This window comes from Urocitellus parryii, chromosome 1, assembly GCF_045843805.1.
Source record: "Urocitellus parryii isolate mUroPar1 chromosome 1, mUroPar1.hap1, whole genome shotgun sequence".
NCBI classification, from domain to species: Eukaryota; Metazoa; Chordata; class Mammalia; order Rodentia; family Sciuridae; genus Urocitellus; species Urocitellus parryii.
The window spans coordinates 227,011,351-227,037,409 of NC_135531.1; the positions used below are offsets into that span (position 1 = coordinate 227,011,351).

The window sequence follows — 26,059 nt, forward strand, 5'->3', positions numbered from 1 at the left end:
TCCTATTCTCTTTGTCTTTGTGAGTTACTTCATTTTAAAATTTCTTTCTGGTAAGTATTGTAAAATGTTGTGTTTATTATTTGGTGCTGGGGATTGAATCCAGGGCATTGTGCATACTAAGCGTGTGCTCTACCACTGAGCTATATCTCCAGCCCCAAAACTGTAGAGTTTTGGGAGAGAGGAAAACAAACAAACAAACAAACAAACAAAAACTTGTGGTCAATCAACAATGTTAAATGAAAGTTATTTATTTCTTTAGAACTAAGTTTAGCTGGGCATGGTGATACTCGCCTATATTCTTAGCAGTTTGGGAGACTAAGGCAGGAGGATAGCAAGTTCAAAGTCAGCTTCAGCAATGTAGCAAAACCTTGTCTCAAAATAAAAAATAAAAAGGGCTGTGGATGTGATTCAGTGATTAAGCACCCCTGGGTACAATCAAAAACAAAACCTAAAACTGGTTTTAAGGCAACAATTAAATATTTCCACATAATTTATCTGAAATACCTGATGGCAGACACTATGTTTTATTACTTAAAAAACAAACAAACAAACTGTACTTGTTACAATATGGATATACCGTGTTCATTATTGTTATTAAGAACCTGGTACTATTTCTGGGTAAGAAAAAACTGATGTATTTAATAAATTGGAGGCATAATAATGGAGTGGTTAAAAGAATACTGCTACCTGTGTTGGAGTACTTGGAATTGGACTTAACTTCTTTCAGGAATAACTATAATAACTGGAGTAGTGGAAATCTCCCTGTTTAAAAACATGAATGAACACCTGAAACAGTCAGAACCTGACTTTTTTTTTTTTTTTGCAGTCCTGGGAATTGAACATTTTTCAAGTATGCTAGGCTGACTATACCCCACCCCTCTTTTAATTTTGAGACAGGTTTTGCTGAGTTACCCAGCCTGGCCTCTAACTTGCAATCCTGTGTCCCAAGTAGCTGGGATAATAGGTGTGCCCCATGGTACCCAGTTTCTCTTTTTCTTTCCTTCTTTCTTCAGTGCTATGTATTGAACCCAGGACCTCATACATGCTAGGCAAGTACTCTACCTCTGAGTTACAGAGCTATATCGCCAGCCCCTCAAAACCTGTTTTATGAGCTAGAGAACAATATGAGAGAATTTATAATACTGTTTTTTATGTGACATGAAAAATGCCTCCTTATTACTCTGCTTTTTCAGAATTATCCTGGCAATTTTTTTAATAGTCATATATTTTATTTTTAGTTGATTTAATTTTTGCCAATGAATTTTATAATATTTTTTCAGTTTATCCCAAGAAAAGTCTCATACAAAGTCAATGACAAATATCACGTGGATAGAGAGTTAGACCTATTAATTGAAGAGAAAACTAAAGATGGTAATATGACCAAGTTCTTTCAAAGAAAGTGACTTCAGTATTAAAGGATTAAGAGAGTGACAACCCATAATTGGATGATGGGAAATGATGGGTTAAGAAACTTGATGTAATCCTCAAATATTTTTGTGAAATTGTCTTTATGATCATCCTGCAATAGTCAAATAAAGTTGTATTCTCTTAAAATTTTGTTGGAAAAATTATACTGCATTCTTTGTTCTAAGAATTAGCATGTTAAAATTTCAAACTAAATTGTTTTCTGTAAGTTTATATAAACTTATTTCTGTAATATTTTTATTTTACATTAAAAGTTCAATCAATCCTTTTTACTCCATTATTTACCATGAAGTTTTGATTCTCATTTTAAATGTGTTACTTTGAGTAGTAGTCTTTTCTGGTGTCAGTTTTCTTTTGATAATGAGAATTTCTTATATTCAAAGGAAAACTTTTAAGCCTATTCTGAAACTTTTTAGGAGAGATTGTCAATGACTTGTTAACTGTTGTTACTTTAGTTGAAATTGGATCATATTCATGAAGAGATATATCTCTTCATATTTATATCTCTATATAGATACACCTCTAGTTTCTATGACAGTGCCTGCCTGGCACCTAATAGATTCCCCAAAATGTTTTTTTTTAAATAAATGAGAACTAAACAGAGGGAAATATCATCCTTTTCTATAGGGGGGCTACAACAAATAAACAAAAGATTAGTAATGCTTATAGATGGAGAGGAAAAGGTCGTTTCAGTTGAGCTTAACAGTAAGTTTTAATTTTCAGGAGTTTGAATTTGATTTTGATTTAGGAGGAATTTGGAGTGATAAATTTTGCAGAAGAAAATTAATGATAGGTCAGAAGAAAAACAAGCTATTTTTGTTAGGACTGCTGTGTTAGTCAGCTTTTTAATTGCTGTGACCAAGATACTTGACAAGTACAACTTTGAGGAGGAAGTTTATTTTGGCTCACAGTTTCAGAGGTCTCAGCTGATTCCACTGCTCTGAGCTCATGGTGAGGCATAACATCTTGGTGGAAAGGCTGATGGAAGAAAACTACTCAACTCATGATGTGCAGGAAGCAGACAGAGAGGGATCGGGGACAAATACAAAGGTACACCTCTAGAGACCTAATTCCTCCAGTCATTCCCACCTGCCTATAGTTACTGCCCAACTAGTCCATTCAAATTATTAATCCATCAAGTGGGTTAATCCACTAATTAGGTTTCAACTCTTACAGTCTAATCCTCTCACTGCTGAACATTCCTGCCTTCACACAGGAGCTTTTGGGAAATACCTTATATCCAAACCATAATAACTACATCAGGTAGGTTAGGGAATTTTTTTGTTGTTGTTGTTACTCTAAGGTTCTGAGCCACATCTTTGACTATAAATGTATATAGCAAGGAACAGAGCTGTCTGAAAACATCAATGACTTTAAAAAAATTTTTGTGATGCTTTCCAAATACTGAATTCTGAAACTCAGTGTAAGCAGGGACATGTTATATTTACTAAAGATAGAAAATAATTTTTTCTATTTTCCTCAAAAGAATTCTGAAAAACAATAAACATTAAATATAAAAGCATAAAACAGTATAATCACATGCAATATATCATCACATACATATTTCATCTCACACATGGATGTTTAATCTTTAAAGTAGCCCAGCAGGATTATGTACACCCAAATTCCATTAACCATAATATGTTTTGTCATCTTCATTCTTTTTCAAGTTCTAGCCCACACTTTCATGTAAGATTATTAATGTCAGACACAAAAATTAATATAGGAAAAATAATGTTTTATTTTATAAAAATAATCTTTTATAATATTGGAAACTAAATAAAATATTTTTTATTGATTGAATGGACAGGCTCAGATAATAATTATTGAAATATCATCAGTTCATTACTAAATATGCCTTAAAAATTCTGTAAGTGCAATAGGATTGAATGTATTTTTACACTATTGATTGCTTTTGCTTATAAAGTTTTTACGTATTAGAATGTTTTTGAGATTTTGCATATTTTACATTTAAAAGAAAATATCTTTCTGTGACAATGTGCTGTTGAAACAGAGTTTCTTTATAGTTGATATCTCATTTATACCAAGATCGATATCTCCTATATTATCAGTAGAGAAAGCAGTTTGTAATTGTAAAGTATCTATGTATGCAAACATATGTGATGGATTTTAAAATTATTTCCCTAGGAAACATTACATTTGAAACAATGATGGAAATTCTCCGAGATAAACCAAGTGGCATTAATATGGAGGGAGAATTCCTGACCACTGCAAGCATGGTTTCTGTTTTACCTCAAGATTCCAACCTTCCTTGCATTCACTTCTTTACGGGGACTCCTGATCCTGAGAGGTAAAGTCACAAAATACTGTGAACTAGCAAGTGGTCATGGTATGGGGAAGAATCATAGTGTGTTGATAATTCTGTGAGACTAAATTTTTGTTACATAAATAAGACAACTTGTTGGTGGATTTTCTGGGCCAATTTTAGATTGCAATTTCCATATACGTGTAACTGTTCTCATTTTTTATGGGAAGAAAAGGCTTATAGTTTTGTATTTACCCTTATCTGTACTCCTTTTTCCTACAAATATATTTAACATTGTCAAGAAAAGAAGGTAGATAGGTTTTTCTACTCAGATTTCAGACATTAATGACATTAGATGGTTTATAAGTTAGTAAATTGAATAAGTAATATAGTTGTGCTAGATTTACTTATGTACATATAGAAAACACATACATATAAAACTATCAGTAGTTCAAGTTATATCTTTAGGACTTTATTTATAGACTATCTTGATTCAAGTCATTTGTATCTCTTACAAATTTAACACCACATTACATTTAGAAATGATTTCGTACTTGCTATCCCTTAATGTTATAGACTTTCATATGGTTAAAGATATTTCAAGAAGTTAGAGTGTGAAACCTGTGTCCCCTCATTAACACTTGTGCTGATTTTCACCCCAAGTTATAATCCTCAGTCTATAACACTGAGGATTGTTCTTACCTTAGGAAATGGAAAACTGTTCATTCACTGACACGGTGTATGTGCTGTGCTCTCAGTAGGTCGGTATGAATGCAGCCCTAAATTAAGCATTGTCCTTGCCATAAATGAGATCACACTGTACACTGGGAATTGGGCATAAGCATAATTAATATGAGGGAACAACTTACTTATGTAGCATCATTAACAGAAACTTCTCTAAGAGAATCTTGGAAAACTTAGAATAATGTTGAATTTTTAAACGTTTTGACATGTCAATTTAATGAAGTGTCTTTCTTCTAGATCAGTTTTTAAGCCTTTCATATTTGTGCCACATATTTCACAACTGTTGGATACCAGTTCACCAACATTTGAACTTGAAAATCCAGTTAAAAAGAAGCTGCACTTAAAGAGTAAGCCTGATAGAAGACACCCACTCTACCAAAACCACCAACAGGCTTTGGAAGTAATAAATAATAATGAGGTATTATTATAATTATATTATATTATTTGTTGTATCATTAGAATAGTTTAAAGTATGATTCAATCTGAATTCTAAACATTGAAGAACCAATTTCTTTCCTTCATGTAAAAAGTAGGTTTATAATTAGTATAGATGCTGCTGGAGATGATGGTGCCCGCCTATAATCCCAGCAGCTTGGGAGGCTGAGGCAGAAGGATTGGATTTCAAAGCCAGCCTCAACAACAGCGAGGTGCTAAGCAACTCAGTGACACTCTGTCTTTAAATACAAAATAGGGCTGGGGATGTGGCTCAGTGGTCGAGTGCCCCTGAGTTCAATCCCCGGTACCCTCTTCCCCGCCCCCCCCAAAAAAGAAATAGTGTAGATGCTATTACTATTGTAAAGCTGTATTATTTTTACTTTTGGTTAAGAATATGTGTGTTGTGATTATTTTAGAGAAATTTAGTATTTTAAACATAACAATAACTAACATTTATTGAGCACTTATTATATACCATTTTATATGGATTATTTTATTTAATCTGCACAATCATTTTGAGATAGGTACTATTGTTATCACCATTTTACTGATAAGGAATCCAAGACTAGGAGAGAGGTTTAGTAATTAGCTTAGTATCTCACACCAAAAATTACAAAGACTCTAAAGGGCAGTAAATCTTAATCCTACAACTGTAGATGAAAATTAATTGAAAGTGATTAAAGGCCTCATAGACTTAAAATAATAAGTTGTTTTTTAAAAAAATAATATATGCTTATTATTTTAAAAATGTGAACATTGTAAAGAGCAACATGTCACCTGAAATCTCCAGAAATAAGCAGATGTATTTATTTTCTGACATAGATTGCAAGTTAATTTTATAAAATATACCTCTTCAGCCCTCCCTATCCCTTGCCCGTCCAACTCCCCTCTCTCCCCCATAAGAATGAAATGGGGCTGGGGTTGTAGCTCAATAGTAGAGTACTTGCTTAGCATGCATTAGCATGCATGCATGAGGCCTTGGGTTTGATCCCCACCCAGCATTGCAAAAAAGAAAAAAGAAAGAAAGTACAAGTGCTGTCTAAAGGCAACTATCAATTGACAACCTGCAATGAAGGAAAAGATTAACCATCCTATATCTTTTCTTGGCTATTTTTACCACTTGCTGATTTTTTTTAAATATTTATTTTTTTAGTATTTAGGTGGGTACAATATCTTTATTTTTTGTTTTTATGTGGTGTTGGGAATCGAACCCAGCGCCCCGCGCATGCCAGGCGAGCGCGCTACCTCTTGAGCCACATCCCCAGCCCACTTGCTGATTTTTCTTGCTATATAATCCTTTAACTTTTTCAAGATCTAGGCATTTACATCTGTCTACATTTAAATCAATTAAATTAATTTTCCTCCAGGTAATTACTCATTTTTGCTTGTAATATGTTTGCATAGTTATCTGCCTTTTCCCCTCACTTCACTATTTTGCTTTTGTTTGAAGCACTTTGCCAGACTTCCTATTTGCTAAGAATTCTTAATGCTGATTCTGCTTTATTGGGGACCAGTTTGTTTTCACATCTGGTCTACAATAAATACTGTTTTGTAGCTTAGTGGTGTGAAATGAGAGGCAAGCAATAGGAACCCACTTAGTATGCTGACTGGGGCCCAATTCACTGGGCCTGAGGTGTCTATCATTCCTATGTGCTTAGCTCATTCTCCACACTCAGAACAGTGTGGTGAACAATGATGAGCACTCTGATTCTTTGGCCTTTGCTCAAGTCCCTTAGTGTTATGCTTCAGGAACTTCTACTGGGTCCCTTTACTCCTCCTATGCAGTTTCCACACAGCTTTTGTTGCTCATAATTGCTCTCATGAGCTTTCACTTCTCTTTTCCCCATTATACTGCTTCTGGGAGGTGAGTTTTATAGAGTTAGTATTAAATATTTGTTAAACTAAATTAAATTGCTGATTGGAATTACAAAATAATTTTGGGATAAAAATGAAAAGCTCGGGGCTAGGGTTGTGACTCAGTGGTAGAGTGCTCACCTAGCATACATGAGGCACTGGGTTCGATCCTCAGCACCACATTAAAAAAAATAATATGTCTGCCTAAAACTAAAGATACATAAATAAATAAATGTTTAAAAACATTAGAAGCTGTTACTGTTTAAAAGATGTTAATTGTTGATTGACAATATAAAGTCTTGGAAAAATAATGTAATTTGAGGGTGGTATCAATAAGCGGTGTTCTAGTTCTGACTCTATAACTACTTTTTTGTTTTAGGGAGACTCAGTCCTACTGATAGTTTTAATTTACATTTCTTGATTACTAGTGAGATAGAAAATCTTCTATATTTATTGGTATAAATATTAAATGACTTGGCTGGGTTTTTTTTCATAGCTTATTTCTTAGTTGATTTAAAAAAATTTTTTTTAGTTGTTGATAGACCTTTGTTTTATTTATTTATATGTGGTGCTGAGAATTGAACCCAGTGTCTCACATATGTCAGGCAAGTGCGCTACGCTGAGCCCCAGCCCCAGCCCCTCTCAGTTGACTTTTGGGTCATTTATGTTTGTGTGTTTTGCATCAAAGAGGCCAAAAATATGAATGTTAACTTTGTTATGTGCAGGGATTTTGTTGTTGTTGTTGTTTTAAAATATATATTTTTTAGTTGTTGATGGACCTTTAGTCATTTATTTATATGCAGTGCTGAGAATTAAACCCAGTGCCTCACACATGTGAGGCAAATGTCTACCACTGAGCCATAACCCCAGCCCTTGTTGTTGTTGTTTTTGATGCTGATAATTGAACCCAGGGATTTCATTCAGTCTAAAATAGAGATTCATTCCTTCTATATTTACATATTAGGAGGAGTAACTAATCCAGAAGTAGAAACCACAGTGAACAAATCTTGTCTGTGAGGGTGGGTTGGAATTTGGATAGATTAATGTACTCATGTATGTGTATTTGTGTACTTTTCATTGTTTAGGATAAAGCCAGAACAATACTGGATAACATGAGGAAGCTGGAGAAAGAACTATTCAAAAAGATGGAGTCAGTCCTCCAAAACAAGCATCTTGATATGGATAAAATTGCTAATCTCTTTCCTCAGAGTACAAAGGATGAAATTAGAATTTATAAGGCAAATATTACTTCATAGCAATCATAGAAATGGTGGAAATCTCCCTCAAAGTCAGAATCCATTGTCTTGAGGTAAACCTACTTAGCTATTATTCTTTAATAGCATTCAAGTGATAGTTCAATTGTTAAAACTCATATAGTTTTGCTGAGATACTGACAAAGAAAACCAAACATATATCATGAGGTGGCTAGGTGTTATTCCAGGCAATTATTTCTTTTAGCCACAATAACTTTTTTTGTCACAATAATTAAGTACTCAGGTGCTGGGGCTGAGGCTCGGTGGTACAGCACTTCCCTCTCATGTGTGAGGCATTGGATTTGATCCTCTGCACAACATGAAAATAAATAAAATAAAAGTATTGTGTCCATCTACAACTAAAAAAAATTAAGTATTCAATTCTACATAAAGCATAAGACATTAATATGATGCATGGATTTATACTTATAATTTCGTAGTACCCTCAAATCATTTTATCAATTATTTTAAATTTTTTTTAGTAATGGAAAAAATATGAAGTGGTGAGTTTTCTTATGCTTTAGGCAAATATTAACCAGTGCTAACAAGGGAATTTTCTAGATTTACACACTAAATCTTTGTCATTGTATTAATTCTGAAAATACACTTTCATTCAAACACACTCTATATCAAGAGTTGGCTTACCAGTGAACTTATAGCTCCAATTGTTTAGCCTTCCACTGTCTCTTAGAAACCACTATTTTGTTTTTAGTTTTCTCTGTTTTGCTTTCCCCAAAATGTTGGAATCATACAGTAGGTATTCTTTCAGATTGATTTCTCTTGCTTACTAGTAACATACACTTAAGTTACTCCGTGTTTTTCATGACTTGATAACGCCTTTCTTTTTAGCACTGAATAATATCCCACTGTCTGGATGTATCATTACTAAAGGACATTTTGGTTGCTTTTAAGTCTTGGCAATTATGAATAAATCTACACACTGCCATAAGCAGGTTTCTGTGTGGATGTAAAATTTCAACTTACATTGGGTAAATTACAAAGTGTGCAACTGCTGGGTCATATGGTAAGACCATGTTCAATTTTTGTAAGAATTCGCCAAACTGTCTTCCAGAGTCACTACCATTTGCATCCACCAGCAATGTTGCACCATATCCTTCCCAGCATTTTTTGTGTCAGTGTTTTAAATTTTTACCATTCTAATAGTTGTGCAGTTGTTTCTCGTATTAATTTGCAATTCCCTAGTGACATGAAATGTTGAACATCTTTTCATTGCTTATTTGCCACCTGAGTACATCTTCTTTGGTGAGGTGTCTGTTCAGATCTTTTGCCCATTTTGAAATCAGTTGTTAGTTCATTTTCTTATTGTTGAGTCTAAAACTCTTTCAAAGACATTGTTCTTGGGTTAAAGTCTCTTAACAAATACCACCAAGAGCCTACTAATTAATCTGTCCTCTGTCTTTATCTTATTACACGTTCACCATTGTTTTTTATGTTTCAACTATGCTGCCCTTTCAAGTCTTGGAATGTGCCCAGTTCCTTCCTCATGGCTACACCCTCTGTTGTACCACTCATTCTGTTCTCACCTTTTGTAGTTCTTTTAATGGTTTGGCCAAGACAGGAATTCCTTAAGGAAGTTTTCCTCAAACCACAAGGTCAGGTCTCTCTTAAATACTCTTGGAGCCACACGCTATCCTGATCACAAATTAATTATACATTAAACATTTACACAGAACATTAAACACACTAGAACGAAGCTCTATGAAACTAGGAATCATACTTGTTCTTACTGTTGTATGTGCAGTGTTCAGTATTGTGTCTGGCATGTAATAAATGCTTATTAATAGATATTTGCAAAATGAATATTCAGATACTGACAGGAAAAATTTATACAGTCCTCTGCCTATAAAACGCAAGGTTGCAGAAATTATCTAGATAATTTATCTATACAACTTGTTAGCTTTTGATAAGTTTCAAATCAAGCTGTTGCTTCTTTCCATATTAGAAATGGGAATATATCCCCATCTGAAAGCAAGGATAATTGGGGCTGGAGCCATGGCTCAGTGGTAGAGGACTTGCCTCACACGTGTGAGGCACTAGGTTCAATCCTCCTCAGCACCACATAAAAATAAATATATTGTGTCTATCTACAACTAAAAAAGTTAAAAAAACAAGGATTATTAATGTAGTATTAATGTATGTAATTATTAGTGTAAATTAATATAATATAGCTTGACTTTCACTGTATAAATGCAGTTGGGCTGTGAATACTTGTGGGGGTAATTAATGCCTTGGGATATATTGTAAAAAATTTAAGGTTTTATTAAATTTTATCTATTGTAAGAGTAAAAAATATAGTTGCTGAATTAAGCTTTTTATTAGGTCAACCCTTAAATTATGTTATAAACCAAGGGAGTCATCTAATAAATTGAGTACTTTACAGAAAGCTACATTGTTTGATCTTGATGAAAATATCAGTTTATATATTTATTGTTAAAAAAAGAATGTTGTCCTAGAAATAATATGCAGCCTAGAATTTTGGAAAATTAGTTCCTTCTTGTAAAATTTTCCAAAAATAGTTCTACATAGTGAATTTTTCTCTTTTGAATTAATTACTTCAGATTTCCATCATGCCAACTGCAGAACTTTAAAATCTGTCTTTTCCTGAAGAATAGTGCTAATATGTATGGTCCTGAACTGTGTTTCCAGTCATCTTTCATCACATGGGTATAAGATACAAAGGGGCAAAAACCAAGAGCTGTATTCTGCTGCATAACTTTTGGGTCACTAATCGTTATTCTCCAAAATATACTTTATCTTATTCTAAAAATATTAAAAGCAAAGCACAAGTTAGGCATGGACTTGTTCATTGAGAGTTAAGATAACAATAGACTATGCTGAAGATTAGTAAATAGGGGTAGATTTTAATCAAAATTGTATCAGATAATTTTCTCAGCTGTGACTCTACATATTAAAAATCATGAGATGTGGCTCAGCAGTAGAGTGCTTGCCTAGCATGTGCAAGGTGCTGGGTTTGATCCTCAGCACCACATAAAAATAAATAAAATAAAGGTATTGTGTCCAACCACAACTAAAAATAATATTTAAGAAAAATCATGAAATGTATGTAAGGCACTCTTAATTTCATATTAACTCACTCATAAAAGGTGTTTAGTGAATTCATAATTGGGGAAGTTCCTATGCACAGGACCTAACGGGTCATGAAGAAAGGGACAGTCTTAAGAAACTCATTTAAGAAAACATTAAGAACTTAGATTAAAGACCCGTTTGATAGTATCTGTATCATTGCAGTTGCCCAAAGAAAAGATGACAGCAGTGAAAGTTAAAATAGGTAGTTTATTGAGAAACTTGCTTTGTCAGTGAGAAAGTAACAGTTACAAATATTTTCATTTAATAAAATTAGCATATCCTTAATCTAAAAACATCTCTTAAAATCCTTTATCTGAAACTGCAGATCATTCTGATCTAGGATTTTCTTTTAGTGTCTCCCATGGAAAAAGAGGTTGCAGAATCCTTTTGTGCAAATAACAGAACATATGCAGTATGACTTATTTGTATGACTTGTTCATAAATAAAAAATTTCTCCACTTGAGTTTGAGTTGCCTGCATGCATGTGAGTTACATCTCTACTGGAACAGCAGTGAGGCTTTATGCTTACTCCTGAGCATTCAAAGAGTATTAACGTGGTCATATTTTTTTAGAAAAAGTTCCCCCACAAGACAGTTCTGTTTAAAAACACGCGCATTCTCTAATGATAGCTTGAAATTTGTATAGGTTAATGGTATACTAAAGTAAAATTTACTTGTTAAATACACTAGGCTTCCATGCAGGTTTTTAAAAAATTTATATATCTGTTGCATTAAAAGGGCAATAATTTTTTAAACGGCTTTATATAGAAAACACTAAACATGAGATAAACATTTCAACATATTTTAAGTAAGTTAAACTGACACCTAATAATTAAGTAGAAGTTCAAAAATCATGTGAATAACTCCCTTTAATTTTCTGAAGATGAACTTTATCTGTTATGGTCTGAATGTTTGCGTCCCCTCAAATTCATATGTTAAAATGTAATCCCCAGTGGGATGGTACTGGGGGGTGACTAGGTCGTGAGGGTAGAGCCCTCATGGATGGCATCAGTCCCTTTCTCAGGGCTGAACAGACAAGAGTTTTTCCCTTCTACCATGTGAGGTCACAGCAAAAGGGCACCAGCTGTAAACCAGAAATCAGGCCTTCACCAGACACTGAGCCTGCCCATGTCTTAAATCTTAGACTACACAGCCTCCAGACCTATAAGAAATAAGTTTCTGTTGTTTATAAGCTATCCAGTTTGTGGTGTTTTGTTATAGCTGCCTTAATGGACTAAGATAGCAAATTTAGTAATTTAAAAATTTACAGATTTTTTTTTAATACATAGAATTCATAGACTGAATTCTAAAGGTAGTCATAGGGTGCTATGTCTAGAAGTTTTAACTCTTGACTTGGACTATATATATGGTCCTTTTTATTCACTGCAGGGAGAAAAGTAGTAGGGTTATTATTCTGTACTATGTTGCTTTGTGCAAATAATAAGTGATACATCACATGGCAATAATTTTTTAATATTTAAATAAATTACTATCTGTAGCACAAAAGTTAGAGATTGGATTTTGATGATAATATTTATGGAGGTTTTTATTCCTTTCCTAATGACATAGATTAGTACTTTGGTTAGAAGAGCAAGAAGAGACAAGCCTATTTTTTAAAAAAAAGGCAGTGATTCTAATTTGTTAATGAGTTTTTTTGAAGAAATGGACGGGGGCTGGGAGGAATAAGAACCTCTTATTAGATTCAGTAAAATTATTTTTTTTAGGAAGTGCCATCAATAAATGTAAAGTTACCATAATTTTATGTCCATTTCACCAGCAGAACATCTGTCAAATTTGGCAATTAAAAGGAATTGTCAACTGGATATTGATTTTGAAGTTATAGCAAACAGTTGCAGGAAGAAATCATTTTATAATGTTGCCACATTAGTATTATTTATAGTAATTATTATATTCACTACCAGAACTTTTCCTTTTGTTTTTTTCTTTTTCCTAGGTCACTTTCCTATGTGTTTTACATACTAAAACCACAGTGTTAGCACGGGGTGGGGGGAATGCATCTTGTCAGATTTTACAGAAGTGGCAACTACGGCCCAGAGAGGGTCTAACTTGCCCAAGATCACACAGATAAATACTGGATCTGGGACTAGAATATGATTCCATGGAGGATTCTCTCCTTTATCATTTAGGACTTAGGAGAAAGTGAGGATGGGGGTGAATGCTCAATTTCTTTATAGCTTTCCTGTTGGGGGCTGTTTGCATTAATAGCAGAAGTCTGTTCAGGACTCTTTTGAAGAAATCTGTAAAACAAGTACTCATCCCGAAATTCATATTCATTGGTAATATGTTGGATGACTCCCCCTTGCACCAGTCTGTCTCCATATATCACAGCTTCACCACGGTCAGAGGCAAGGCCAACTTCAATTAGCCAGTTCACCAGGTCACAGCCACAGAAGGTCCCAGCAGAAGTCTTTGCACCACACCTGTATGTCAAAGGAATGATTCACCCATATGTTCTGTAAACCTGGTATCAGCACTGCATGGTAGAGGACAAGCAAGGAAAAAATAGAAGGAAACAAGGGAAGACGGCACGATAGTTAAAAGCATGGCAGGAATGAAACTGTTCTGAATATAAAGGAATTGTTAACTTTCCTGACCCCAGAAAGACTCCTGGAGAAAAATAAAATATGCCAATAATGCTTGTGAAAACAGAAACGCTTCAACAACAAAAAATGGACATAGGTAATGTCTGAATATTATATATATTATAATTTCTTATATTCTTATTTGTGCTAAGTAATTTTAATTGTCTCAGGAACATTACATATTTTTTGTAAGCTCTTAAGAAGTGACTATTTTTATTAAACTACTCAAATCAAACTTTATTATCATGCCCACAAGTAGTGTTTCTTTCCATCAGCAACCAAGACAACCTCACTTTTGTGTTTGTCAGGATTTGCTTCATTAAAAAGCAAGGAAAGAATAAGTGAGATCTGTCTTGCTACAAATCTTAAGATTTTTTAAAATATGCTTTATAAATCTACTTCTTGATCACTTAAATTTTGTCTTCTTAATGCAAATATGAGGTCCTTCAAATATGTTCAAATAAACAAGGAAAAGAGAAATGAAAAAAAACCAACCAAACCCAATTACATAAATTCTGTACAAATATGCAATAGACAACAAAAATCTGCCCACAAGCATCAGTCAAGCTGTAAAACCTAAAGTGCTTGACAATGAGAAATAGCGAATGAAGACTGAGATGAAATGAGAAACAGGTGACAAGAATTTAAAAACATTTTATCATAAATAAAATATATGTGTATCATATAAGAATTATAAAAAAGGTTAATAAACGAAAATGTTTCTCAAGTATGTAAAAATCACAGTATGTTTTGTTTTGAGGTGCTGGGGATGTCACCCAGGGCCTTCATGCTTGTTAGGCAAGCACTCCACCGCTGAACTACATCCCCAACCCCAGATTACAATATTTTAACTTAGTAATAAGAACTTTTAACTTAATTCTTTGCAACTGCAAACATCATTTTGACAGAAGCCTGAATGTTACAACCCCTGTCTGAGCCTTCTTCCTATTTGTTGGCTTTTAATTTATAGTCCTAATGCCTTCTGTCCCAGACACCAACTGAATAGTTTCTTGAAGACTGTGATCAGGCAGCTGTAACAAAAGCCCATGGAGATGTACAGAGTGTCAGAGAATGTGAGGCTGTACAGGCAGTAGAGCCTGGAAAGGGACAGGGAACAGGCCAGAACACTACCAGCTGGTGCCCATTCAACCATCTGGGACCAAGGCAGCCTGGCAGCCCTGCAAATGGTAAGAGCTATACTTCCCGACAGTTGGCAAGCACAACAGGTCTGACAGAGATAACAACAGAGTTTTCTTTTTTAATTTTGAAAAGCAGTTGAAAAAAAAGTTGTTGATGCGGATAACATCTTGAAATAATTGTGCTCAGCCCTTTAAGGGTAGAACATTAGCTTTTCTCCATAGTTTACCATTAGGCTAGGCATATCACAGACATTTTGTCACCTAATTCAAACAATATTGAGAGTCAGATTTTTAAAGAAAAGGAAAACTAAGGCTAGAGAATTGAACCTGCCTATTGTCACACAGCCAAGAAACTTCAATTCAGGAGTTGAATTCTAGTATTAACCTACACCCAAATGCTTCCCCTTTCCACCATCTAACCTAGGCTACCTTCTGATTATAATGGCATGTATATTAAATATAGTGGCATAATAGGTGCAAATAAACTATCCTATATAATTTTCAGTTATACACATGTTACTTTCCTTATGTTTTATTTTTCTTTCATGACAATCAAAAATATTCTCACTACAAATTTGTTTATTCAAAGTTGGTCATTTCCTGCTGCAGTATATTCCATACCTTGAAGATATAATGTCATAGACCAAAGGAAGATTAGGACTTGAGGTGAAATATAAGCAGCAGAATTAATTGAGGCAGAAATTTTATTATTATTATTATTATTATTTGTGGTACCAGGGATTGAATCTGGGGCACTTTACCCCAGAGCTACATCCTTTTTTTAAAAATTTTGAGACAGGGTCTCACTAAGTTAACATGGCTGGCCTTGAATTTGCGATCCTCCTGCCTCAGCCTCCCAAATTGCTGGGCTTACAGGAGTGTGCTACCACTCCTGCCTCCATTTTGTTTTCTTGGCAATATGAAACAATATAACACTAGAAAATGGGAATATAAAACCATTTCTGAATCCAATGTATTTCAAAGCTTTGTGAGAGACACTAATGGCCAACATGAAGTGAATGTTAATATTCTACCACATTCGGGTTTGTTTTAAAGTTCTCACATTTTATGTAGAAATCAGAAGTTATACGATATTTTAAAATAGTAAAATCAAAGTAATATGTCTCTTTCATATGCTACTTCTTAAACTAAAAACTGACCTATAACTATTAGCCTATTAAAATCCAAAAATAGTTAATCTAAAATATAATTATTTGGATCTACGACAGCAATTTGCTTACCTTCTTTCCTTGACGATGTTACGGATACAGAGGTCACGGTGATAATGGATAAATTGTTGACAGGTCATTTTTATTTCCTCAGAAACAGGAGAATCTCTGTTTTCTGCTGTTTCTTTATTGTTCCATAGAAATTCAAGTCTGAAAACAAAAATTTAAGGAGTTTATTTTTTCTTACTGGAGATTGAACCTGGAACTTTGTGAAAACCTAGGCAAATGCTCTACCACTGAGTGACATCCTCAGCCCCCCCACCCCCCACCATTTTTTGTGGTCCTGGGGATTGAACCCAGGGTCTTGTTACATGCAAGGCAAGCACTCTACCAAACTGAGCTATATCCCTAGCCCTCAGCCCCTTTTTAAGAAATGTTTTTGTCTTGATACAGATTCTCACTAATATGCCCAGGCTGGCCTCAAACTTGAGGCCTCCCAGGAGCTGGGATTATAGATGTGTATTACCATGCCTGACTAAAGAGGCTATTTTTTTTTTTAATTATTCACTTTCTTAAAGTTTTTTTTCTAAAACTTTATTTTACTTTTATTTTTATGTGGTGCTGAGGATTGAACCCAGTGCTTCACATGTGCTAGACAAGTGTTCTACCACTGAACTACAACCCCAGCATTGATTCTGCATTTAGTATCCTTTTCACAGAAGGCTGGGTGAGTGACCTAATTATTTTATAAATCCTCTAGACATTTTTGGCTCATTTTAGTTTTTACTAAGAAATATTCCTTATGCGGCATTTTTGAAACACAAAGATAACTTAGATATCAAATAGTTTACTCAATCATTTTGAAATTTTGGTATCACAGAGGCAAATACTGGGCTCTGGAGTACAGACTGGTTTTGTTTTGGCCAGCTCACACAATAGAACTGTTGAGTAGTTCACATTATGAAGCTGATAACTAAGTTCAATAACTTTCTTACTACGCTTTTCCTTCATGAAATGATTATGACCCTAACAATGAAATCTTAGTGAATAAGATGATGCTGATGCTGAAGGAGAAGAAAGAAAGAAGAAAAGATACTGTTTTGGGGCACTATTCATAGAGCAGGTAGGATGAATTCTGTTAGCACTTCTAATTTCTACTAATTTTGACTTTAAAAGCAAATGAAGTACAAAGATTTGTCCCTCTGCCTTTTACTCCCACCTACAAGTTGCAATACTTGTTACTTTTTAAAATTCTTGATCTTAATTCAAAGAAGCCCTTTACTAAGCCAATAAAATAATTTAGAAAGAAAAATTGAGTTTTCTATAAGTTAGTTTGATAGAAGAATCCTGTTGTCAAAGGTGAAAGACAATCGAATATATTCCTTTGGGGGCACCACTTAATACTACCCTTTCTAAAGACATGTTCAAGTTTTATTTAACTTTATGTAGCTAATGGCATAGATCAAAATCAGAGTCCATCAGTTTTTGTTAAAATGCAAATTATATTCCTCCATTTATAATAGTTCTTCCAGCATTTTCTCTGCAGTTATTTACAACTATGTGAATCAACAGATAACCCTTGTATGGTGTTTAGTGGTGGTCTAACAGTTTAAAGGTATAAAAATATCAGTATCTTAATATAATGGCTTTGTCATCAAATTTAGGAATACAGAGATTTATTTCAAAACTAAATTTACCTTCTTTTGAAAGGCAGGATGATTAAATGTTTGTCCAATCCAAAGATTCCAAAGGAAATAAATCCCTAGGGAAGAAAACAAAATTATTTTTTTCTGAATGCAGCAATAAAATTGTAAGAGCAGGAATTAAGGAAGTCACCAAATTTAGTGCTTGAGGAGGCAAACCTATAGTGTGATTAGAGCAACATTTCAAATGGAGCATACAAAGCAGGTACTCTAAAGTTCAGTACCTGGAACCAGACATGTTTTCTGCCTCTTCCCAATCATTCTGTTCTAATTATGATGGGTGATAAAAACTAGTGCTGAGCAACGGTATTCCTATGACTTCTTACTAAAGAAAAATGAAAATATTTAAGGATTATATGTCTCTGTTTTCTTGTTTTTGAAAAAAAAATCTCCCACTATGCTTAGGTATTTATTTTTTTTGTTGAAACTTCATAAATTACATAATTAACAAGTGCTGCAATATCCAATAATAATAACTGAACAGAATTTATGTGAAGTGATACTGGCTAGTGGTTAGGGAAAGGGCTTGAAGGAATTGGAGTAATAAGGCAAACTGGCACCAGATATAAGCCACAGACCAGGAAATTTAGGACTGCCTGGGAGAAAGGGAGCTCAGCTGCTATTTGTGAAGCATACTGAGGTGCAGGTTGGTGGAAGGTGGGATGGAGAAGGCAATATAACATTATATGAAGGGTCCGATTTTCTTTACCCCAAACTATAAGCAGTCAGAAGGGAATATCTTTCTCCTCCTCTCCAAGAGGAAGACTGGATGAAAGTGAGGTTTATGTGTCTCTCACTCCCTTGAACTACTTGTGTGGGAGCATTCCTGGCACTAATTCAGTTCATGACAAAGTGCAGTGCAATGAAGCTTTCTCAGCCCCAGGACTAGGAGGGCTAAGCTTGAATTGGCTTTCTGAATGCATAATGCCACAGAAGACTGAGATTTTTCAATCTAGTATTTTATAATTCTTGGATACAAAGTCAGATCTTAATATTCACAATGTAAGATATAGTTATCAGGCAGATCTTGGGAAGTTCATATTTGTTGTAATAAGCTGACACAAATAACCGAGGTAATTTGTACCTTTAGATATAACCATTTTGTTCCCACAATAATGGCAAAACAAACTGGAAATACTTCAAGAAATTAATGTTAGGAAAAATCTTGCAGGAGCATTTATTGACAAGTCTTAACTAACTCTTGGCAAATTATTTTACATTTAGTAGGCAACATACTGATTTCAAATACAATATTTTTTCAAACTGATATTCAATCTTTGGATGAGGGATGAGTATTCTCTAATTAAAAAGTAAGGGGCTGGGCTGGGGATGTGGCTCAAGCGGTAGCGCGCTCGCCTGGCATGCGTGCGGCCCGGGTTCGATCCTCAGCACCACATACCAACAAACATGTTGTGTCCGCCGAGAACTAAAAAATAAATATTAAAAATTCTCTCTCTCCTCTCTCACTCTCTCTTTAAAAAAAAAAAAAAAAAAAAGTAAGGGGCTGAGCTGGGGATGTGGCTCAGTGATAGAGCACTTGACTAGCATATGCAATATCCTGGGTTTGAGCCCCAGCACCACCCCCCTGACACCACAGTTAATGAAAAGATCAAATTTTGAAATTTGCACCTAAAAATATTTTCCAATATGTAAAACGTATTGTTAAATATGTATTTTAATAGTGTCATGAACATAGACAATAGCACCTTTTACATCACTTTTTCATGGAATTTTAGTTTTCTATGTTTTAAACTGGGGATGATAACATCTATGTTGCAAGTATTATTGTGATGTTTAAATGAGATAATGAATATAAAATGCTTAGCAATTTTTGGCACACAAATAACTATCAAGGAAAGAAAAGTATTACCCCTAACTAAAGTTTTATTTACACACCACATGATTTTAAAGTAAAGATTTAAGTATCTGTTGTTTAAAATGTAAATGAAATAATATTTGTCCATCTAAGGGGATAAATCCTTTAAGGGAAGGTGAATTATTTTTCTCAAAGTGAGTTTTTAATATTACAAAAGTTTAAAAAGAACTTAGGACATCTTGTCCCTGCTTAAATTATGATTCTTTATCTCAAAACCAAAGCAAAAAAATTATTTGGTATTGCTGGTTGAAACACTCAATGTACATTCTGATGACTTTAACCAATATAAGAATTCATCTCTACTAGAAGACAGGCAGCAGCTGTCAGCTGTCATGTATACCAGCAGCTGGCAAACAAACTAAACCCTATTGATTTAGAAGAAAACAACAACATCCGCATACCCTTCTCTGCATTCAATTCATCCAGGAAGACAAAAACCCCTCAAAGTTTCAGTAAATAAGTACCTGGCCAAAGTTAAACACAGCACAGAAAAACTGTAACTCAACGTATAGTCTTCCAGGCTCTTGGTTGAATAGCCACCATAAACAACTGGAAAGATTCTATAAAGAAAAAAAAAAAAAAGAGTATTTTAAAATGAAGCCTGCTAATCATTTCTCTCCATCCAGAGCACAGTACAATAACTTTTCTACCTAATAATTGGGGGGGGGGTAAGACTAAAGGGAAAAATACTGAGAGAATACAGAGGCTTTGTCTTTCAAACAAGAGGTTTCAACTACTTCTTCTGACAGATGTCTTTCAAACAGCATCTATTCTGATCAGATTTGAAGCAAGAAGACATGAGCCATAATACAGAGACTTACATAATATACCAGGACTGCCGACTAGCCTAAGACAGGACTGATTTTAAAATTAGTTCTACACAATGAAAATAATTATATCACTAAGCAGGAATTCTTGGCAGCGTTTCTTTTCTTTTTTTTTTTTTTAATTTTTGTCCTTAAACAGCAGATAAAGTATAGCTGGCTGATATCATACCATGTAACAAGCATTCTGTGTGAAAAGGGCTTGTAGGTTATATGGCCTATCTCCCACCTCTAGGCAGGTTACACTTAAACTACCTTTAAAAAATTATAATAACTAGCTGGGCCCGGTGGTGCATGCCTATAATCCCAGCGGCTCAGGAGGCTGACACAGGAGATCACAAGTTCAAGACAAGCCTCAGCAACTAAGCTAGACCCTATCTCCAAATAAAATATAAAAGGGTGGAGATGTAGAAATCATATCTGGGTTAAATCCCTCCCCCCAAAATTATAATATTCAATATTGGTGAGAGCACTTTATAAATCTATACTATCTACTCTTTGAAAAACAATTTAGTAGAATACGTCTAAAATCACAGAAATATTTATTCTCTTTGATCCAGGTTTCTAAACTTTGGGAATATATCACTAGAAAATATAATGCATGGAGATGTTTTTTAGAGTATTTTGAAAAGTTAGGAACAATTCATAAAGAAGTAGTTGAGTAAATTATATAGCTCTCTATTGTTTACTGGGGAGCCATTTAAAGTATTAATTTTGGACACTCTGAAAATGCTTGACATAAGTGAAAAAGCAGGTTATAAATATATGTATTATTAGAACCATGAAAAATGTGTTAAAAATTCAAAAGCAGGGGCCAGGGGTGGTGCTCCGTGATAGAGCCTGTGCTTAGCATGTGTGATAACCCTGGGTTCAATCTCCAGCACCCTCTTCCCCACAAAAATGTTAGATGTCAGTAATTTTTTTTTAGAGAGAGAGAGAGAGAGAGAGAGAGAGAGAATTTTAATATATATATATATATATATATTTTAGTTTTCGGCGGACACAACATCTTTGTTTGTATGTGGTGCTGAGGACTGAACCTGGGCCGCACGCATGACAGGCGAGCGTGCTACCACTTGAGCCACATCCCCTAGCCCCAGATGTCAGTAATTTGATGGGCATTTTTCCTCTTTTCCCTACTGCATGAAGTAGTTAGGTTGATTTCCATAATTAAATCTTATTCTTTCAAGTTAATTTATATGAGAAATATCTTGTGAGAGATAATGTAGGCATTTGTCCACTTTGGTCAGTCAAGCATGTTAGGGATAACTGGCCCTTGGACACATGATGGAGATATCTATCTGATTTTACCAAATTTACGTTCAGAGCACAGAATGAATAAGTAATTCTAATAGAATAGGCTACTGGAACACTTAGGCAACAGAGTAATATGAATGATTCTCCCCTCGCCACCAAAAAAACTAAAAAAACAAAAAACACTTAAACTAGATTAGAATTTAGATAGCCTAGCCACTCTACTCTTGAAAAGTAGCAACTAAGTTTCAGTCCCAGATGCCTAAATAAAACCTTTGCCAGACATTTAAAGAAATAGGTCCCAAACAAAACCAGAGAAACATTTACAGCAAATAGGCCAATAATGAGAAGTAAACACAGCAAGACATGTCGAGTCAGTTGCTGGTCTCCACTCTGCAGATACTGTTCTTCTTCCTGGGCTAATATGCAGCTCTGGGAGTTACAGCGACTCACACAGTGATCATCTATGAAACAGTAAGCACAACAATTTGTAATCAGAGCTTTTTATTTGAATGCATTTTAAATTTATAATGACTTCCTAAGAGAAACAACAAAAAAGCACATTCAGCTAAGAATCAGTATGTAATTTTTGATGAAATCGGGGGAAAGCTCCGTCATGTTGTTTTAGGAGTTTTAGTTGGAGAGTGTTTTTATCTGAAAAAAAAAACCACTAGTATGTAATATTTCCCTTTTATACCATTCACCAATGTTTTCTATCTATATAATTTATTATATAATTATATATTAATATGTTTTATAATTATACATAAAATTTTAAAAGGCTAAATTAATAACTCACGTTTCACCTGCATTAAATCTTCATAGTAGTCATGAATACACTATTTTGACTAACTGTGAAATAAATTTACAATTAACTCTTGCCTTTTCTGAGTTTAAAATTTGCCTTACAAAAGGCCTTACAAGGTACCAACTAGGTCTATATGCTATGTTTTGTTCACATATGAGACCAAACTCAAATCACAGAACTGACTCTTTTCTGGCCTAAAACAGGAGTGAGGGATCTTTCAAAAGAAACTTGTTTTTCCACTTCAGCTCCACTTTGTATATGGTACTAAAGAAAAAGGAAAATTTTTTACATAATACATGCCTAGTCTAACATACAATCATATATAAGTTAAAGATTAAAAAACAATTTTATAGCTCTTACCCTAAAAATAAAAATCTCTATTTCTTAAGGCCACTTTTTGGGAAAGGATATCTACAACCACTAAATGTGGTCTAGAGTAATAGTTAATGGTAGGGAGAAAGTTTACAGTCTTGCTAAGTAAAAAGAAAGTAGTTCACCAAACTATCTCTGTAGTATGATTCTATTTTAATAATAACTATTTGTATATATCTACTCTAGTTTGACTCTTGAATGTCTCCCAAAGACCCAGTATTAAAGGCTGACCCTAGTCTGAGGCACTGTTGGGAGGTTGTGAAACATTTAGGAGGTAGGTAAGGCACAGTGGAAGAAAAGATATTGGGACTCCAGCCCCTCCTTTCTTTCTCTCTTTGCTTTATGGCTGCCATGAGATGAGCAGCTTCTTTGCCACATGCTCCCACCACGATGTACTGTGCTGCCTTAGGCCCAAAGTACCTGGGTCACTTGACCATGAATTGAAACCTCCTAAACTATGAGCCAAAATAAACCTTTTTTCCTTATTAAGCTGATTACCTCAGGAATTTTGTCACAGTAATAGAAAGCTAACATAATAACTTATGTGTAGAAAATTTGAGTTATATTTATATATGTGTGTATATATATTATGAAAAAATTGGTTTTAAAATATTATGTACACACATTATTAAAATGCATAAAATAAATTTTATTAGTTTTTCATTTGCCTTTTCCCACATTGTTGCCATTTAGCAATCTAAATGTAATCTTTATTTTGCCTTTGTGCAACAGCAGGGAATGGGGGACGAATTATATTGTAAAGCTCTAGAAATTCTCATTTGTCTATGGTTTAATTTCCTTTAGGCTTTTTTTAAAATTTCAGGCTTAGGAATGATACTAAATTACATGGTTAGATGATGTCCATATATGATGGCTTTCTTTTAATATGATTTTTACAAAACATGATCAGAAAATTTTGAAAGTCCCTATAGTATAAAAGTTTTCATGAATCAGTATTAGTAATGAAGAAAATGATAGTTAAAGAAAGACTAAGGATAATTTGAGAAGCAGAAAATGACTTTACTATGATATTGGGTAGAGAGAAAAAAATTAAGAAAGCAAACCTTGGGACATAAAGAAACACTACTTTACAAAAGAAGCACATAAATAAAAACTAAGACAATTTAACTGAATTCGAGATCGGATGTCCTATTAGAAAATTTAATGAAGGCTGATAATCTGATATTTCTCTCTATGGAAACCTAAGTTCTACTACTATTTAAGATTCATTCCTAGCCAACAGATAGTAGACAAATATAAATGCCACCTGAATAACAACTGTTGCCAGTATTACATTTAATGAACATTTACCACGTATACCATACACAATGCTAAGTGATTTGCACCCATAATTTCTTATAATCCTCCCAACATTTATTATATAAAGACATATGCCATGGGCTGGGGTTGTAGCTCAGTGGTAGAGTGCTCGCCTTGCATGTGGAAGACACTGGGTTTGATCCTCAGCACCACATTAAAAATAAAAATAAAGGTACTGGGTACATCTATAACAAAAAAAACTTTTAAAAATGCCTTTTGCAACAATGTAATTGACAGATTCTCCATCACAAAGAGCAAAATCAACTGAAAGTGCACTGCAATTCCAATTCTATATAAATATGTTCAGTTTTAAATAATTTAAAATTCAGAAAAAAGTGATTTAGTCTCTTAGTTTACATGCCAAAAGTTTATTACTTTTAAAGTTGTTTTTCTTATTTTTTAAAGAAGTTATATTTAAAGCACAATATAATTAAGCACTAATAAATTAGTCCTGGTCATAAGGGTTGGTGATAGGGGAAAGTCTCAGCTTCTAAAATAAGAAAAAATGCCAAAATAATAATAGCTTTTAGGGCAAATTTCTTGGGTTTATCTCTTGAGTTAAATTTATTGGAAAGTGTGTGTGCATATGTGTGTGTGTGCACGTGCGTGCATGCACACACGCGTGAGATACTATAAGAACTTTATCTTTTTAAAATAAATGTTCTCTCTGCACGATTATTATTCTATTCACATCTTTTCCCTATTTTATTTGAGAATCTGTTCTCAAATAGTGTTCTGTAGTATTACAGCTGCTGAAGAAATACTATGTAGAGGTTTCGTGACACAGAAGGACAAGGGCTCTTCTTTCCTTATGCCCTTCCTCATATCCCAGGGCACTTACTTTTCTCAAATGAAGGAGTCACAGGCCCACTGGTGCTTGTGTTTGCTGCTGGCTCTATTGATGGGTAGCATAATTCACCATTTCCCATGGAGCAAGAGCAGCAACCTATATATAGAAAAATAATGTGAGAGTAGAGCCCAACCACAACAGAAATGGACAAGTTCAAGAAATTCCAAACAAAACCAAACCACCCAAAACCTACTCATGCTGCCTCCATGGAAATATTTTCACATGACAATTATCAAAAGTATTCAAATGCGCTGTACAATATTAACATTTTAAAAAGTGTCAGATGAATGATCATCATCTTTATATATTGTCTTCTTATATGAGAGAAGAAAAAATTTATTCATTGCTGTTTTAATTCTACTGTATTTTGGGAACTAAAAATTCACTTTCCTAAAACACAGCTTTTATTTCATCACTTTTCAAAAATACATACTAGCGTTCTATTGGTAACTGTGGAAAATTCAAACTCAGTCTAAATAGATAGCTGCCTATGACTTGGCCTCTTTTCCTAGCCAGCTACCCATCCTAAGCAACAAAAAGCATTTCCTTCTTTCAGGACAATTCTTCACACCCTCCACAAGTCCCATCAAGACCTAGGCTGACTCAAAAGACCTAAATATGGCATACTACAGGGACACAGCCACATCAATATTTATAGCAGCACAATTCACAATAGCTAGACTGTGGAGCCAACCTAGATGCCCTTCAATGGATGAATGATAGAAAAAATGTGGCATTTATACACGATGGAATATTACTCAGCACTAAAAAATAACAAGATCATGGCATTTGCAGGAAATAGATGGCAATTAGAGCAGATCATGCTAAGTGAAGTTAGTTAATCCCAAAAAAACAAATGCTGAATGTCTTCTCTGATATAAGGGAGGTGACTCAAAATGGGGTAGGGAGGAAGAGCATGAGAAGAAAATTACCTCTAGTTAGGGAAGAGAGGTGGAAGGGAAAGGTAGGGAGAAGGGGAATTGCATATTCGTTATACAGAATACAGGTATGACGATGTGAGGGAAAAAAAAAGAATTGTGTCACATTAGATTGGGTA

At 34.3% G+C, this 26,059-nt stretch overlaps 2 protein-coding genes across 7 annotated transcripts in view; one reads left to right on the top strand and one right to left on the bottom strand.

Moving 5' to 3' along the window:
• The window catches only part of Scrn3 (secernin 3), a 31,243-nt gene extending 19,593 nt beyond the window's left edge, over window positions 1–11,650 (top strand). For both annotated transcript variants that reach the window (XM_077802857.1, XM_077802859.1), the window contains exons 6-8: window positions 3,574–3,736; window positions 4,673–4,853; window positions 7,810–11,650. In XM_077802857.1, the coding sequence (XP_077658983.1) occupies window positions 3,574–3,736; window positions 4,673–4,853; window positions 7,810–7,980 (515 nt within the window). In that variant the 3' untranslated portion in view covers window positions 7,981–11,650. The remainder of the gene's footprint in view (window positions 1–3,573; window positions 3,737–4,672; window positions 4,854–7,809) is intronic.
• Gpr155 (G protein-coupled receptor 155) overlaps window positions 11,273–26,059 on the bottom strand; it is a 43,549-nt gene continuing 28,762 nt past the window's right edge. For 4 of the 5 annotated variants that reach the window (XM_077802837.1, XM_077802851.1, XM_077802843.1 and 1 more), the window contains 6 exons: window positions 24,994–25,098; window positions 21,980–22,116; window positions 20,039–20,134; window positions 17,693–17,757; window positions 16,068–16,205; window positions 11,273–13,525 (listed from right to left, as the gene is read on the bottom strand). In XM_077802837.1, the coding sequence (XP_077658963.1) occupies window positions 13,228–13,525; window positions 16,068–16,205; window positions 17,693–17,757; window positions 20,039–20,134; window positions 21,980–22,116; window positions 24,994–25,098 (839 nt within the window). In that variant the 3' untranslated portion in view covers window positions 11,273–13,227. Of the gene's footprint in view, window positions 13,579–16,067; window positions 16,206–17,692; window positions 17,758–20,038; window positions 20,135–21,979; window positions 22,117–24,993; window positions 25,099–26,059 lie in introns of all 5 variants that reach the window. The other variant, XM_077802853.1, reaches the window with a different exon arrangement.